Source organism: Ovis aries, chromosome 25 (assembly GCF_016772045.2).
Source record: "Ovis aries strain OAR_USU_Benz2616 breed Rambouillet chromosome 25, ARS-UI_Ramb_v3.0, whole genome shotgun sequence".
Classification (NCBI taxonomy): domain Eukaryota; kingdom Metazoa; phylum Chordata; class Mammalia; order Artiodactyla; family Bovidae; genus Ovis; species Ovis aries.
This window is the reverse complement of record NC_056078.1, coordinates 28463289-28481686: the sequence shown is the minus strand read 5'-3', so window position 1 is coordinate 28481686 and position 18398 is coordinate 28463289. Positions and strand designations below refer to the sequence as shown.

At 35.7% G+C, this 18398-nt stretch overlaps 2 protein-coding genes across 10 annotated transcripts in view; one reads left to right on the top strand and one right to left on the bottom strand.

Moving 5' to 3' along the window:
• The window catches only part of FAM149B1 (family with sequence similarity 149 member B1), a 53495-nt gene that overhangs the window by 26509 nt on the left and 8588 nt on the right, over nt 1–18398 (bottom strand). For all 9 annotated transcript variants that reach the window (XM_012105273.5, XM_042240999.2, XM_012105274.5 and 6 more), the window contains 2 exons: nt 5045–5187; nt 4166–4282 (listed from right to left, as the gene is read on the bottom strand). In XM_012105273.5, the coding sequence (XP_011960663.1) occupies nt 4166–4282; nt 5045–5187 (260 nt within the window). The remainder of the gene's footprint in view (nt 1–4165; nt 4283–5044; nt 5188–18398) is intronic.
• Nucleotides 169–899, top strand: LOC105605079 (large ribosomal subunit protein uL1-like). The gene has a single exon (XM_042241009.2). It carries the CDS (start codon nt 200–202, stop codon nt 851–853), a length of 654 nt encoding a protein of 217 aa, XP_042096943.1. The 5' UTR covers nt 169–199; the 3' UTR covers nt 854–899.

The window sequence follows — 18398 nt, the reverse complement described above, 5'->3', positions numbered from 1 at the left end:
ACTTCATTCTTTTGCATTGTTTTCCCAGCACCATTTGTTGGGGGGATTGTCCTTTCCCCGCTGTGTAACCTTGGCACCCTTGTTGAAAATTATCTAGTCATATACACAAAGGTTTATTTTCTAGTTATCTATTCTTTCAATGATTTAACGGTTATAATTCTGCATACACTCTTTTCCGGTTATCGCGGCGTAGGGAACTATGAGCAGCAAAGTCTCCCGTGACACCCTCTACGAGGCGGTGCGGGAAGTCCTGCAGGGGAACCAGCACAAGCGCAGAAAGTTTTTGGAGACGGTGGAGCTTCAGATCAGCCTGAAGAACTATGACCCTCAGAAGGACAAACGTTTCTCGGGCACCGTCAGGCTTAAGTCCACTCCCCGCCCCAAGTTCTCCGTGTGTGTCTTGGGGGACCAGCAGCATTGTGATGAGGCCAAGGCTGTGGATATCCCCCACATGGACATCGAGGCACTGAAAAAACTCAACAAGAATAAGAAACTGGTCAAGAAGCTGGCCAAGAAATATGATGCCTTTTTGGCTTCAGAGTCTCTGATCAAGCAGATCCCCCGAATCCTGGGCCCAGGCCTGAACAAGGCTGGCAAGTTCCCTTCCTTGCTGACCCACAATGAGAACATGGTGGCCAAAGCTGATGAAGTGAAGTCCACGATCAAGTTCCAGATGAAGAAGGTGCTGTGTCTGGCAGTGGCTGTTGGCCACGTGAAGATGACAGATGATGAGCTTGTGTACAACATCCACTTAGCTGTCAACTTCCTGGTATCATTGCTCAAGAAAAACTGGCAGAACGTCAGGGCCTTGTACATTAAGAGCACCATGGGCAAGCCCCAGCGTCTGTACTAAGGCACAGCTTAATAAACCATACTAAACCATCAAAAAAAAAAATAAATTCTGCATACAGTCGTACACTTTGGCAACTTATTAGATATTATAGTTAATTTTTGTTGCCGTTATGTATTTAAACTAAGGGTAGACAAGCCCCTTAAACTAACTTGCAGCAGAAGATTACAAAGTTTTTTTTCATTAAAAAAAAAATTGTATTTATTTTGTGCTATACAGTAGGTCTTTGTTGGTTATCCATTTTAAATATAGCAGTGTGTACCTGTCCACACCAAACTCCTTAACTATCCCTTCCTCCCATCCTTACCTGCCCCGGACCCGGAAACCATAAGTTTGCTCTCTGTGAGTCTCTTTCTGTTTTGTAATTAAGTTCATTTGTATCATTTCTTTTTAGATTCCACATATAAGGAATGTCATATGATGTTTCTCCTTCTCTGTCTTACTTACTTCACTCAGTATGAATCTCTAGGTCCATCCATGTTGCTGCAAATGGCATTATTTCATTGTTTTTAATGGCTGAGTAACATTCCAGTGTATATGCTGCTGCTGCTAAGTTGCTGCAGTTGTGTCTGGCTCTGTGTGACCCCACAGACGGCAGCCCACCAGATTCCTCTGTCCCTAGGATTCTCCAGGCAAGAACACTGGAGTGGGTTGCCATTTCCTTCTCCAATGCATGTATGCGTGCTAAGTTGCTTCAGTCATGTCCAACTCTGTGTGACCCCATGGACAGCAGCCCACCAGATTCCTCTGTCCGAGGGATTCTCCAGGCGAGAATACTGGAGTGTGTTACCATTTCCTTCTCCACCACTGTATATATGGACCACATCTTCTTTATCCATTCCTCTGTCGATGTTTTTTTTCAAATGGGAATGTTCTCAAACTCATCTGTTCAAGATCCTTTTCTGGCCTGTATTTTCTCTTTATGCTACCACCATTTTCTACTGTTATAAAGTTCTTGGACTTCCACTTTGATCTATATATGATATTTGTTTTGATTGATAACACTGTTTTGCAGCCACAATATAAGTTCATTTTTATGGAGTTTGTTGTCAAATAAATATGATATTTAATTTAGTTTTTTTTTAAAGTTGATTCTAACTATATTCTAGGCATTGTTTTAGGTGTTAGAGATACAAAGAGAAAGCGACTGTATTTTTGTGTTGTTTTTATACCAATTTCCTCTGGCCCAAGAACTCAAGAATGGAAGCTGAACCAAATATCTTATTTAGTACATTTGAGATGTGAAAAATAATCCAATGTGGAAGGATTAATGAACGAGAGAGTGACAGAAGATAAAGACAAAGATGTAGACTGGGGCCAGTTTATGATATAATTTTAAATTTATCATAAATTCAATGGGAAGCTACTGAAGATTTTTAAGTGAAGGACAGAAAGGATTAACCATGAACTTTAAAAGGAAAATCTGATGTAATGTGGTGGGGCAAGAATAGATATAATTTGAAATGTTATTTTGTAGAAAATCTTAGTAGCTGATAAACCTCATATTTTATGGAAAACTAATTTGTTAAACTAAAAAATACCAAAGTTGTATTTCTGACACATTTTTTTTACATCACTTATTTTAAAAAGTGGCAAAACTGCAGCATCACCACCAACTTAAATATCCTCAACTACCCAAATTTTGTTCTCAAATACTAGTAGTCTCTCAAAGAAGTTAAGTGTTTCCTTGACTTTCAGCTGCTTCCATGCCTTAAAGAAGAAAAAATATTTTTCCAGGATAGGCCTGGAAAAAAGGACAAAAACGAACCAGCTTGACACGGCTGTAACAATTTGAGCATCAATAACAATTATAGTTAGTTAAAATATATAAATATTTTGCAGTACAGTGAGCTCCTTAATGGCACTTGAGAGGAAAAAAATATAAAGTATGGACAAACTGGTAGTGATATGCAAGTAAATATGGATTATATTTAATTTGTTATTATTTTCTTTAAGTAGTGATATCCTAATATAGCTGAGTAACTTGCTTCATTTAACTATATGTCTGTATAAAGTACAGATAGGTATTTATTTCATCTGTATAGTAAAGAAAAGTAATTACTGAATACTGTAAGTCAAATAATCCAGAACCAAAAATAAGAAGGACCAAGCAGCAACGGTAGTAGCAAGTAAAACAGACAGAAAAGATGTCTGCAGTGTGTTGCAGAATCATGATTTAGCCAAACGTCCTAGAGAAGGAGGAGTTAACTGTTCAGACTTGTTCCTTATTTCTTTGGAATCTCTAAAAGGAAATGCTATTTACAATTAGAAAATAAAAGGTATATATAAAGTTTAAACTAATAGATCAGGTAAATATATCTTAATCACAGGACCTAAGTTATCTAATTTTGGTCTGTGAGAATTAAAGAATACATCCTTTCTGTGGGAGACAAATTAGTCTATAAAAATCTGAAACTTATAGAAAAGGAGTTAATTTTAAAAGGCTTATTGGTGTAATACATGAGGCTTAAATTTAGAAAGAAATCTCAGCCTGGTAAACAGAACCTTGAGTTTAAATTACTCTGAAAGAAGTAAACAAATCCCACTCTCTGACCAAAAATCAGTTAGTTGATAACCCAGATCCCATAACCGTAACTAACCTAAGACAATAATGTTTTACTTTGTGGTCTGATGAAATTACTACAAGCTTTAAAAGGCATCAAAAGCAAGTATCACTACAACTCTTAACTGGTATCAGTATAAATAAAATTACAGTCTTAGGAAATAGTAAAGGAATAATTTTAAAATGAATTAAAACCATGACATTTTACCACAGAATTAAGGGTAAGCATAGGTTTTTAAAGCAATCCTATCTGGGTTTATTGTGCTACTGTTAAAAGAGTTTGAGGTATTCAAAGAATTAGCCACTTTAGCTAACGACTAATTACCCATTTTAATAATATCAGTTTAACTTCCATAATAATTAGTATTACATGTTTAAGAAAACCACTTTTTCAAAGTTTTTTTCAAAACAATTTAAAATTCTATTTCTTAGATCCCTGAATTTCTTTAAACCACTCTATTGACACATTTATTCCAGGAAGAAAGTGCTTGTATTTATAGGTAGACAGAGATATAAGTATCTATGGATATGAGTAACTCTTAAAATTCTAGAGAAAATCTTTTTTTTACCTAATCTTTTTAAAACCTAAGTAAAAAAATTCTAGTATGCATAAAGACTATGATTAGTCTTACAGAATTTGCTGTGCTTTACTAAATACCAATAAATAAGTATTTTAATCCTTTAGTATAAGTGGTAGAATAAAATACTTGCATATTTAGAATATATAAATACTTACATACTAGAATACTTACATAGTAGAATCTCTTTCTTGAGACAGTGTTGCCTCACGTGAAGCTGAAACAGCAGAAGGGGATCTAGGGTACAGTCCATAACCTTCACTTGGAGTGATTATCTGCCGACCTAGAATCCTTCAAAGTGAAGAACATAAAGAGACACTTAAGCACCTTCATCCAGCATGCATACAAAATATAGGTATTTTTGGAACAAATGTGATGGCTCTCCAGAGAAGTCTAGTACATACTTAGTCCCTTACTGATTTAGAATGATTCTTGAGAGAAATGTGAATCCAGAGCCTTTCTGAAGGTATCTCTCTCTCCTATACAATGGAGACAGAATGGATGAAGCTTTTCCACCCCACCGAAAAAGAATCCAAGGAAACTGGGCAAACATTTAAATTTACCCTCCACCCTTCATAACAATCTTCATTAAATTTGCTAAAATGAGTGAAAGCCAGGCCAAATTAGTAAAAACTGAATTGTATTCTTAAGAACATGAAGCTTTATAAATTTTAAGTATGTGTAGTAGTGTGGTTTCTAAGGGAAGCTTCCTAATAGCCTATGTCTGCTTTCAAGTATACATGTATAAGAATTTACTTATAGACAGTAGTGTAATCAAATACATTTTCTGATGCTTTTGTTCAAAAGAAGGTCTCTTTTGGACACATACAGATCACAGCTACTGGTATAGAAACTGTTTTACTTGATTAGGACAACTAGTTATGAAAACTCTGAGAAACTTCCATCAACATGAGTTTTCTATCATCTGAGGCTTTATACCATATCACCTTAACGATACAAATCCATGCCCATTAAGATTTTAGAATATAAGGTTTCTTGGAAATCTGCTTTTCAAATTTTAGTATTAGCCATGAATATACAGGATTCCAATACCTGAGATGAGGAAAGCTACATGTCCACTGTTGGCACTCTTCTTGGAGACTTTTAGTATGTACACTCAACTTTTGCTCATACAAGAGGTCGTCAATGGCTGTGAACATTGCCTGGACTTTTTCAGTGGCATTTTGATCAAGTTCCTAAAAGAAATTATCACCCCAAAATACTTAGGTGAGCTTCAGTCTCTGTTAAGAATCATAATCATAAAGGTTGAAAGCAATCAGATTTTGTTTCGTTTTCAATATTTAGTCCATTTGTGTGAAAGAAAAGTTAAGTTAGTCAGTTTTTCAATCTTAGAATATTCAGATGGCCTTCCTATTCCTATTTAAAGAGAATTCGTAGAAACAGCAGTTTCTAAGCAACATTTTCTTATCATACAATACAGAAACAAATAAAGAAAAATAAAAATTATCAATAATTCTACCACTCAAAGACAATGGTTGTTAATTTTATTACAGTTATTTGGTTCTAGTATTTTTTTTAGAGCTTAAGGTAGACAGTCAGTCCTAAAAATATATCATTTCGTAGTTTACAGTTTTCACCTCACAATTTAGGTTAGCTCTTTACCCTATCATCTGTCCTTTTGCAGCAGCCAGAGGGATGGGAGTCTGATCATGTTATCTGATTCTCTGCCTGCTCTACTTCATCTTTTTTATGTGCCCTTTTACATTCTGGAGGAAGAAAAGTTAACACCTTCTTTTAAAAATATAAGATAAGAAATATGTATTTTAACTCTTAACAGTGAGTCAGGTACTATCCAAAAAAAAAAAAAGGAAGTGGCAACCAACTCCAGTTTTCTTACCTAGAAAATTCCATGGACAGAGGAGCCTAGTGAGCTACAGTCCATGGGGCCAAAAAGAGTCGGACATGACTGAATGACTGAGCACAGAGATAGATTTAAGCACACAGATAGGTTTAACTTTAAAGACTCAACACAAATATATATTTATATTTATATTCATATATATATATTCATTTATTTGGCTGCATCACTTCTTAGTTGCTGCACACAGGCTCTTTGATCTTTGTTGCAGCATGCAGGATCTTTAGTTGTGCCATGTGAAATCCAGTTCCCTGACCATGGATCGAACCTAGGCCCCCTTAGCGGGAGCTCAGAGTTTTAACCACTGGACCACCACCAGGGAAGTCTGTGTTTTATCTTATGTACGCACACTGGGTTGCAATATCAACTATATGTCTTAATGTGGGTTGCAGTTTAAAAAGTTTGAAGGTTCCTTTCTAGTCTAAACCTTCCTTCCTTTAGCTTACAAGATGACTGAAAGGAACAGAAAGGGATGTAGGGGTTTGAGACATCTTTTGCCACTTTGATAAATGACATTCCAATTATGTAAAACAAAAATTTTTTTTAAAAGGACTTTGATATGCTTCAGCTTCCCTGTAAACATCTTCTGTGTGATTTTTATCTTTGATATTCTTTAATTCCCCTCTCAGCATCTTATACTGAATTTCAGCATTAGTGTTGTTTTTAACACATAAAATGTTATTGTTATTTGTTTTAGTAACTACCAATAAAGCTTGCCAATTATTTTACTCTCTGTTGCTTCTTGTACCCCATTTCTTTCTTCTGGCTTTATTTCCCTTTTGCTTCAGTCTGTCCTTTAATCATTCTTTTAGTTGAGTATATAGGAATGGGAAACTCTTACTCTATAGATATTTAAAATGTCTTTATTTTGCCTTCTCTACATGCATGCACACTGAATGACAGTATATCATATTTATGTAATAATTTTATTATTTATCATATATATGATGGAGATGCATCACTCATTTTTTCCTTAGCACTTTAAAGATACAGAATCATTGTCAACTGACATTGTTAATTGTGCGCAACCTATTTTAAGTCTGAGTTTTACTCCATTATATGTAGTCCCTCTTTTCTAGTAACTTTTGTAATTTATTAAAATCTTTTAGTCTAGAAAGTTGTCCGTTATATATCTAAGTTATCTAAATTCTTGACATGAAGTTGCTTATTATGTTTCCTTAGTCCTTTTACTTTCCATAAGGTCAGTAGTTATGTCTTTGCCTTCATTTCTAATCTTGTTAATTTGTCTTATTTTTTCTTGATCAAATTGAAGACTTGTCAATTTTGTTGATTCTTTTCAAAGAACTTTACTGAGTTTCTCTATTGTTTTTCTGTTTTCTGTTTCATTAATTTCTACTCTCATCTGTATTATTTCCTTCCTTCTGCTTGCACTGGATTTAATTTGTTCTTTTTTAGTTTCTTAAGATGGAAGCTTATGTTAGTGATTCAAATATGCTCCTTTTTTTCTATAGGCATTTTTCTTCCATGGAGGTATAATTGACATACAACATTATATTAGTGTCTGGTGTGTATAACATAATTCAATATTTGTATATAAAGCAAATCAATCTCCACAGTGAGTCACCATACGTTATTACAGAATGTTTTTCCTTGTGATGAGAATTAAGATCTTTTCTCTTAGCAACTCTCAACTGTGTAATAGAGTATTTTAACTATAGTCACCATGCTGTATATTACATCCTCATGACTTATTTTTTAACTGAAAGTTTATATCTTTTGATATTCTTCATCCATTTCACCCACGCCCAATCCCACCTCTGTCATCACAAATCTGTTCCATATCTGTAAGCTTGATTTTCTTTTTACATAGGTATTTAAAGCTGTAAATTTCCCTCTAAGCACCACTTTAGCTGTATCTTGTAAATTTTGATATTCTGTTTTTCCCTTTCATTCAAGATATTTTCTGACTTCCCTGTAGACTGTTATTTAACTCATCAGTTGTTTAGAAGAGCACCGTTTTAATTGTCAACTACTTGGGAGATACCTAATTTATATCATTGTTCATTTCTAACTTAATTCCAACATGGTTGAACATACCCAGTATAATTTCAATCCTTTTAGATTTATGAGATTTGTTTTTTATGTGAAGATTATATATTCTCTTGTCATTGGGTGGACTCAGTTAGGTCAGGAGGTAATAGTATTGTTTAAGTCTTCAATATCCTTCCTGATTGTGTTTAGTTGTTACATGGAATATTAAGAGTGGAGTACTGAAGTCTCCAGCTACAATTTTTTGTTTCTTATTTCTCTTTTAAATTCTGTAATTTTGCTTCATATACTTTAAGGCTTCATTGTTAGGTGTGTATACATTTGTAACTATTTTATTTTCCTAAAGAATTGGCCTTTTTATCATTATGGAAATGTCCTTTTTTCTCGTGGTATTTTCTGTCTTAAAGTTTACTTTGTGTTCAAATTCAAGCAGTTTGATGGCTCTTAATTTCTGTGCCCTCTCATATCTCCTCTGCATTTGTGTGCTAACTCACATCAACCAGGGATGTGTGCATAGTTTGGGCCCTCTCTGTTCTTTCCTGCATGGCTATGTGGAGAGTTTATTAGGGCCTCCCGTGACTTAGTTCTCAGATGCTTGGTAAATTTCTGAATAGTCTGCCAATCCATTTTTCGCTCCAGTTAGTATTGAAACTTCAGACTATCTGAGCCACTGTTTTCCCTTCTCCATATGTCGCTAAGTGTAGTACTGATGTTAAAAATGCTATTGGATATAAAGCCCATCCAAGTTCCACTCCAAATCTATTGAGACCTCTCTGGTAGTGAAACTGCTAGTTTTCAGGGGCTTCCTTGGTAGTACAACAGGTAAAGAATCCGCCTGCAATGCAGGCGACCCCCATTTGATTCCTGGGTAGGGAAGATCCCCTGGAGAAGGGATAAGCTACCCACTCCTTACTCTTGGGCTTCCCTGGTGGCTCCCGCTCAATCCAACGCGGGAGACCTGGTTTGATCCCTGGGTTGGGAAGATCCCATGGAGGAGGGCAACCCACTCCAGTATTCTTGCTTGGAGAATTCCATGGACAGAGGAGCCTGGCCAGCTGCAGTCCATGGGGTCACAAGAGGCTGGACACGAGTGAGTAACTAAGCACAGCATCCTTTAACGTTGAATAGACTTTTAGTGTTCCTAACTCAAAGTTTTCTTAATTTTGATGAATAACTGCTTCTCCATTTTCTGTGTACCTTAGTTAATTTTCAGAATCCTGAAATGGTTGCTTTTGACGATTACATTCAGTTTATTGTTGCTTTGGGGGATACTCACTCTGTCATACTATTTACAAATCCCACCTCAGAATTTTCTCCTATTATATTGCCTTTGTCAGGTTTTGACATCAGTAGTACACTGATCTATAAATTGTTGTGTGACTGTTATTTCTTCCACAAATGTATGTTCTTCCATCTGAGCCTGGTGCTTTCTCTGTGAGAATAGATTGATTCAGTTTAAGAGTTTTACAGCTGTCAGATTTTTAAGGACTTTGTCCATTTCTTCTAAGTTACAGAATTTATTGGCATAAAACTATTTATATTATTATGTTAATAGTGTTTTACTAATGTCTCTAGAATTTGTAGTGACATCTCCTCTTTCATTCCCTATATTTATAATTTGCATTTTCTTGCTTTTCCTTGACTAATACCACTAGAGGGCTTACTATTAATCTTTCCAAAGGGTAAACTCTTGAACTTATTCATTTTCTCTTTTATTTACCTATTTTCTATTTCATTGATTTTGCTTTTAATTATTTCTGTCATTCTACTTTGGGTTTAATTTACTCTTCTTTCCTAGCATCTAGGGTAGAAACTTAGATTATTCATTTTAAAGCTTTCTTCTTTTCTTAAATAAGTATTTAAAGCTATAGATGTCTTTTTAAGGACTGCTTTAGCTGCCTCCATAAATTTGGATGTTTTGTCGTTTTATTGCCATGTAGTTGCAGAATACCCTCTAATTTTCCTTGAAATTTAATATTTAGAGCAGTGTTGTTTAATTTCCAAATATTTGGGAATTGTTATAGGTATTTTATAATTATTGATTTCTATTAAATCTATTGTAATCAGAGAGCATACACTGTATGATTTAATCTTTTGAACAATATTGAGATACTTTATGGTCCATCATACAGTCTGTCCTTGCGAGCATTCCATATGCTCTTAAGAAGGATACGTACTCTGCATTTGTTGGGTATACCATCAGATCTTTTATTTATTTCTGATTTTCTAATTGCTTTATTAATAACTAAAATCTCTAACAATAATTATGGTTTAACCTAATCTCTTTAATTTTATCAGTTTTTCTTCATACATTTTGAGACTCTATTAGATGTTTATTTATTTAGAATTGTTATATCTTCCTCGTATACTGTGTTATGGACTGAACTGTGTCATCTCAAATTCTTATGTTGAAGCCCTCATCTGTAATGTGATGCTATTTTGTTAATGCCTTTAAGGTGGAAATTAAGGTAAAATGAGGTCCCAAGGATGGAGCTCTAATCTGATAGAACTAGTGTTCTTATAAGAAGAGGAAGAGAACCAGAGATCTCTCTACCTATGCTCGTGCCCAGGAGAAAGGTTATAGAGAGGATACAGTAAGCCAGGAAGAGTAGCCTTACCAGAAATCAGCCCTGATGGCATCTTAAGTTTGGATTTCTAGCCTCCAGAACTGTGAGAAAATAAGTATCTACTGTTTAAGCCACACAGTCTGTGGTATTCAGTATGGTAGCTTCAGCTAAGGCAAACTGCCCTAAGTGTTACTATATTTTGTTTTAAACAGGTTTTTGTTTGTTTGTTTTTGGCCGCACAGCATATAGAGTCTTAGTTTGTGCCCCCTGCAGTGGAAGCATGGAGTCTTAACCACCAGACCCTCCAGGGAGGGCCCCAAACTGCCTTTTTATCACTAAAACACATTCTTCTTTCCCAGTGATCAACTATGCGTCTTTAGGTTTATGTTGTATCATATTAATACAACCTCGTCAGCTTATTGTGTGTATAATTTTCTCTGTCCTTTTAATTTTAACCTATTTGTGTCTTTATATTTAGAGTTAATCTCTTTCCATATAGTATATGGGCTTCCCAGGTGGCACTAATGGTAAAGAACCTGCCTGCCAACACAGGAGACATAAGAGTTGCAAGTTTGATCCCTGGGTCAGGAAGATCCCCTGGAGGAGGGCATGGCAACACACTCCAGTATTCTTGCCTGAAGAATCCCATGGACAGAGGAGCCTGGCGGGCTACAATCCACAGGGATGCAAAGAGTTGGACATGATTAAGTGACTTAGCATGCACACATATACTATACAGTTGAGTCTTTTTTTTTTTAATCCATTCTGCACTTTATCCATTTTTTACCCATTCTATTTACATTTGTTTTAATTGTTGACATGGTTGGATGGAAATCTACCATCTTGCTATTACTCTTCCATTTGCCCCGTTTTTGGGAGGTGGGTCCTATTCTTTTCCTTTCCTGTCTTTTTCTAGGTTAATCAAATATTTGTTACTATTCCATTTTATTTTTCCCATTGGCATCTTAGCTTATTCTTCTTAAAAATTTTTAATGTTTGCTCTAGGGCTAATAATGTGCATTCTTAACCTATCAAAGTCTAGTCAGTCAACATCTTACCACTTCATACCTCCCTCTTCATATACTTTTCACTTCTCTCTCAATACCTGACACAAATGTAATAACTTTTTATCACAAATGTAATAACTTTATAACACTATACTTCTGTTTATATTCATCCATCCTTTGAGTTGTATTTGTCTCATCTTTTACTTCTATAAATATAAACTCCATCTTGTACTTTTTTGCTTTATTCAGCTAGTTATCCCTTAGAGAAATCACCAAATAATATAGACTTTTGTATTTACCCAATTATCTTCTGGTGTTCTTTATCGCCTCGTGTCCTAAAGATTCTAACTGCTTCATCTGCCCAGAATTCCGATTTCTGTTACTCAGCAAAATGGGACCACTATGCTTTGTTTGGACTCTGTCTTACAACTCCATAGTCAGAAAATTATTCCCAGGCAGGAAGCTAGGTTAAATAGGGGCCTACCTTATGAGTTTCTTTTCTCTCAGGGATTATAGGTATATGCTGCCTGTTCACCAATGCCTCAAAAGACAGCATGGAGTTTCAAAGCCAGAACAGAATAAGGAAAGCATCAACCTGGCAAGGCAGCCTGGTATAAGACATTGAAACCCAAGCACAGTAAGAAGGGCATCTGTGTAGGAAGATGGCCTCTTGTATGGTAGGAGCCTAAGAGAGAGAAAGAGAACATCTAAGCAGTTTTTCTGACCCTGAGCAGTGTGAGAAGGGTGTTCTAATTACTTTGGCAGTGTACCAAATTACTCCAGAACGAAATGGCTCAAAATAGCAATAATCATGTGTTCTCTCTCCAGGTTTCTACGTGTCTGGAATTTACATATCTCACAGCAGGAATGGCTTGTCTCTTCTCTGCAGGTGAGATACCAGCTGAAAAGCTCAAAGGCTTGGAGCTGAAAGTATCTGAGTGCTCGTTCACTCAAATATCTAGCAGTTGATACTGGCTTTCAGCTGGGGCTTCAGTTTCTCACTACCTGGGCTTTTCCATGTGGTTTAAATGTTCTCACAATACAGTAGCTGAACTTCAAGGTTAAGCATCCAGAGAGAGAAAGAAAAAGAGCCAGATAGAAGCTGCGTTGCTTTCTAACCTAAAAAATCATGCAGCATCACTTTCACTGCATTCTGTAGGTTGAGGCAGTTAAACAGTCCATTCCAGGTTCAAGGGGAAAGAACACAGAGCCTTTCTCTCAATGGAGGAGTATTAGTATCTTGTAAGAAGAGCATGTTAGATGGGATACATATTAGCATGGCTTTTGAAAATGTAATCTGTCACAGTGGGTGTTTGCATGGGAAGCAGTTTGTTGCAGAGTGATGGAGTACAAGTGAGATGAGGATGTCCATGTGGAAGAGCAGTCAGCTTATAATGTTAGAACCACATTTAAGTGAGGGAAGTTACCATACAGGGAGTAGGCAGCCCCACACAGGGTGACAGCCAAGTGTGAGGAAGGTACATGGATGCGAGGACAACATTGGATGTCTGACTGAGCAGGGTGAGGCCACTCAGTGGGTGGAAGGGTGCAAGGGGCAGTGACCCAGCACAGGGTGTTGAAAACATATGTGGAGTGAGAAGGGCTTTGCAGAGGTTAGGAGGCAGTGAATTAGTGGGGAATTGGTTATGTTCAGGGGAATTAATCAAATAAGTAAATATATTAATTATAAGGGGAACCATGTTCTATCAGAGAAGTTACAAATTTGCAAAAGGAAAAAACTAGAATGAAATGGGTCATTTCACAGTGGAATCAGAAGAATACTTCTATTCTCTAGTTCTGTCGACTGGGAGGGTTTAGGAATCAGTGACACCTAAAAAGCAGTAAGCACACTTAGCACCCAAATCTTGTTTCTAAACATGGCACTAAAAGGAATTAGGGCTCGTTGGAGAAGTGGCTGATTCCATGGCTGTGGCAAGGAAAATACAAAATAAGCCTGGATACCTTGTGTCAGACAGACTCAAAGAATGATGGGAACATGTCAAAATGGCACAGAAACCAGCTTGAAGGGAACTCTTACTGGTAAAATCTGGGACAATTGGAACTTCAAAATAAATAATGATAACTATGTATTATAACTAACTAAACAAAATAGGAATCCTTGAGTCTATACTGATGTAAACCATAAACTGAAAGTTAGAGGAGGAATAGGATAGTAGCTACATAATTTCAGTGTACCTCCCCATAAAATACTTTAAAATGCAAAGGAAAGTCACATTAAGTGATTAAAGTGAACAACATCAATAATGGGAATTACGTGCCACCTAATAGAATGAAATGAGAAAAGCAAGCTCATTTCTTGGGTATCACAGATTGAAGAACTAGTCCAGATTGAGGGAGACTAAAGAGACCTGACAATGTGATATAAGATTTTGCCAAGAAGAATATTATTGGGACAACTAGTGAAACTTCAACGGAATCTGTGTATTAGATGGTAGCAGTGTTAATTTCCTAAATTTGATGCTTGCCCTTTAGTTACACAGAGTGTCCTTGTTTGAAGGAAATACACACTAAAATGTTTGGTGCAAGTATCATGTCAGTAACTTACTCTCAAACCATTTAGGAAAAAAACAGTTGGTCTTCCACATCCATGGGTTTGTAATGTAAAACCCATTTACATTGTATTAGGTATTTTAAATAATCTAGAGAGGATTTAAAGTGTATCAAAGGATGTGTGTAGGTAATATGCAAATACGGTGCCATTTTATATATGAGACTTGAGCATCCATGGATTTTGGTATTCATGGGGGGTCCTAGAATCAGTCCCTTATGGATATCAAGGTACAAATGTTCTTTTTACTATACTTGTAACTTTTCTGTAAGTTGGAGGTTGTTTCAAGTTAACACAGTATGCAGTAATAGCAACTGATCACAAAACTTGAACTTCATTAATTAAGATACAACCTTACTAACAAAATAATGGATTTCAAAGGAATAACCTACTCTGACATACATGTGAAATCTCCAATGAAATGTTTGTGTAATTCAAGGAAAATATCAATATTATTTACATACTAACCAGGAACCTTGAACAAAATCACAATTATAGGTATAAATTTCAAAGAGAAATGTATTCTTCAAAATATTAAACATAAAGTTTTTATATCACCTAGCAATTCCACTCCTAAGGGATATACCTAAGAATATTCAAAACATGTCCACAGAAAAACTCATACACAAATGTTCATAGTAGCATTATTCATAATAGCAACAAAGTGAAGCAACCCAAATGTCCATCATCTGATGGATAAACAAAATTGGTATAGCAATGCAATGAAATTTTATTTATCAGTAAAAAAGAAGTACTGGCATATGCTATAACATGGATAAAACCTGGATATATGCTAGATGAAATAAGCCAGATATAATAGGTGACACAGTATATGCTTCATTTATATGAAATATCAGAACAGACAAATACATAGAGACAGAAAGCATATTAGTAGTTGCCAGGGGCAATGTGAAGAGAGAAGTGGAGAGTAATTACTAATGGAGACTGGGTTTCTTTTTGGGATGATGAAAGTGTTCTGGAATTAGGATAGTTTACACAACAGTGAATATACTAAAAAACACTTGTTTACTTTAAAAGAATGAATTTTATGTATGTGATAATGATAGTAAAAAAGGTAAAAATAATTAATCCAATCAAAGTCTAATCTTATGTTAAACAGATAAGAAATCTATTAAAATATTTAAATGAAATATCAAAGTTTTAAACATGTGACAAAGAATATAAATTTCTGCCAGAAGTCAATATTAGCCTAGAACTCAGTTCCCTTAAAAAAGATGAACTCTACACCTATATACTAGCAAAAATAGATTAAAAATACAATTTTTCATATACCATGCAAGGTACCTAGGAATAGATTTTCAACAAATGTATATTACTTTTATGGATAAAATTATAAAAATGTATTAAAAGACATTAAAGAAATGGATATTAAATGGATAGATTTATATATCAAATTTATGATTAGGAGAATTCACTATCATAAAGATAGCTGCTGCTGCTACTGCTGCTGCTAAGTCGCTTCAGTCGTGTCCGACTCTGTGTCCTCTCCAAATTGACCTATGCAATTTAATAATCAGATTCTAACATACATGAAAAAGACTGGCCAATACAATTATGAACAGTGTAGTAAGACTTCCCTATCATATATTATAGATTATTATAAAATTATAGTTTCATTAAAGTCAGTTGTAGTAACATGATTTTAGAATAGAATAGTTTAGATAGCCCAGGAACAAACCCTTTTATATTTTGAAATTTATAACAGAGATAACAGCAAATCAACAAGAAAAGGATGCAACAAGGATCAGGAAGATCCCCTGGAGAAGGGAATGGCTACCCACTCCAGTATTCCTGCCTGGAGAATTCCCTGGACAGAGGAGCCTGGAGGGCTACAGTCCACGTGGTCACAAAGAGTCAGACACGACTGAGCGACTAACACTTTCATGCTACTCCTTTCACATGGAAGAAGTTGGAAATGTGTATGTGCATTTTTAGTGATCACAATGACCAGAGGTTGCTTTAGGTATTTAATAGGCAGAGATGATGAATACTAAACATCCTGCTATATATATGGGACATTTCTGTACAGCCATATCCAAAATGCCAAAAATGCCCTTGCTTAGAAATCCTGAACTAGTCAGTAAATGGTGCTGAAACAATTCATTATCCACATAGAAAAATTAAAATTATGTTCCTTCTATATGAATGTACAAAAAAACCATTCCAGGGGATTAAAGACCTAAGTATGGAAGAATTTGTGAAAGTTACAAAAGCCACTTATCAGGAAATGATATTTGCAATACATTTAACAAAGAATTAGTGTATTAGTGATGAACTGCACTTAGTTACTACTAACAAAAACAATAATAGTGGCTTAAACAAGTTTATTTTTCTCCCATAAAAAAATTAATCTACAGATAGGCATTAAAAGCTGATATGGTAGCTCAGCTGATACAGTAGCTCCATGGCTACTAAGGATTCAGTTTCTTCTATCATTTCCATCCTTAGTGATGCTTTATGGTTCAAAACGGCTGTTTTTACCTTTAGCCATAGGTCCATGTTCCAGGCAGGAATTAGGAGAAAGGGGCTAAATGGAAAAAATGGCATTCCAGAAAGCCCCATCTCCTGACTTATTGTACAATTCATTAGCTACCTCTACCTGTAACAGCAGTTGGTAAATAAGTTTTCAGCTGGGTATAATACCAAAAGTTCTGTAGTTCTACAGGGTGAAGGGACACAATGCAGCTTCCTAAGAGTCTCTATTAAAAGTATTTAGAATAGGGGTCAGCAAACTATGACCAGAGGGGTAAATCCAGCCCACAACCTGTTTTCTAATAACATTTTATTGGAATCCTGTCATGCCCATTTATTTATGCACTGCCTACAGCTGCCTTCTCAATGAGAACTGAGGGTCCTGACAGTCTGCAAAACCTGAAATATTTACTATTTAGTCCTTAATAGAAAAAGTATACCTCCCTTGTAGCTCAGCTGGTAAAGAATCCACCTGCAATGTGGGAGACCCCAGTTCAATCCCTGGTTTGGGAAAACCCCCTGGAGAAGGGAAAGGCTACCTACTCCAGTATTCTGGACTGGAGAATTCCATGGACTGTATAGTCCATGAGGTTGCAAAGAGTTGGACACAACTGAGCGACTTTCACCACACCTAATCTAAAAGATAAAGAACTCCTAATTAATATGAAAACGATAAATTAAAAAATAAGTGAGTGTGAAATATAGACAGACAATTCACAGACTACAAATATATGCAATATCATGTATGAACTGTCCAAAGAATTCTAAACAAAAGTAGCCAGATATAACTGTTAATACATACTATAGGATTCCATTTATATGAAGGGCAAGAACAAGTAAACCTGGTAATAGAGATCAGAATAGTGGTTATCTTTGGGACTGGGAGAGGGCATCTAGGAGCCTTGTGGAAGCTGACTGTCTCTATCTTGGTCGGTGTACTGTTTTCATACACACACAAGCGCATGCATACCCAATACATAAGTTATGCCATTTTCTTTAAGTTGTACAATTTTTTTTTCCTCATCAACCGCACTGCATCAGATACCCTTTAAAAAAAAACTAAGAGACTTCCCTGGCAGTCCCGTGATTAAGACTTTGCCTTTCAAAGCTGGGGATATGGGTTTTGGGGAGCTAAGATCCCACATGCCTTGTGGCCAAAAAAACCCAAACAGAATAAAAATACCTATTGCATCAAGGCGATAAACATGCATAAAATTTATCTTTTAAATTTTCTTTGAAGAAAATTTAAAATACAATTTAAAATACAATGGGAGATAGTCAAGAATGAAAAAAATAAACCTCATCACAATACTCAGTTAATTAATAATAGCTGAATAACATCTTAGGTAAACACCTTTAATCTTTTTTCTAGTATATATAAGCAAAAATATATGTAAATAAAATTAGAATCACACTACACATTGTTTTTAATGGGCTTTTTAAAATTTAACAATATATTATAAACATTTTCTGAGTCTATATGGCTTAGTAGTAACTTTCAAAAACATTTTAAACAACAAGGTAACGTTAGTAGTGGAGAGACACATTAGTGGACTGAGCACAGCACAGTAGATCCAGGGCCCAGATCCATACTGACCTGCAGCTGTTTAAGCCAAACACTAAGCATCTTTAAGGATCAACTACTCAGAGGACTGATGCCTTCTTTACAGCTATTTTAAAGGGTAAATAAACAAAGTAGGAGGGACTTCCCTGGTGATCCAGTGGTTAAGACTCCATACTTTCACTGTTTGATTCTCTGTTGGGGAGTTAAGATCCTGCATACCACATGGCATGGCCAAATAAAATAAAATAAAATAAAAAATGTAGGAGAGGGAAGGCATGAAATATACTGACCAAACGGACAAATCCTAACTCCCAGAAC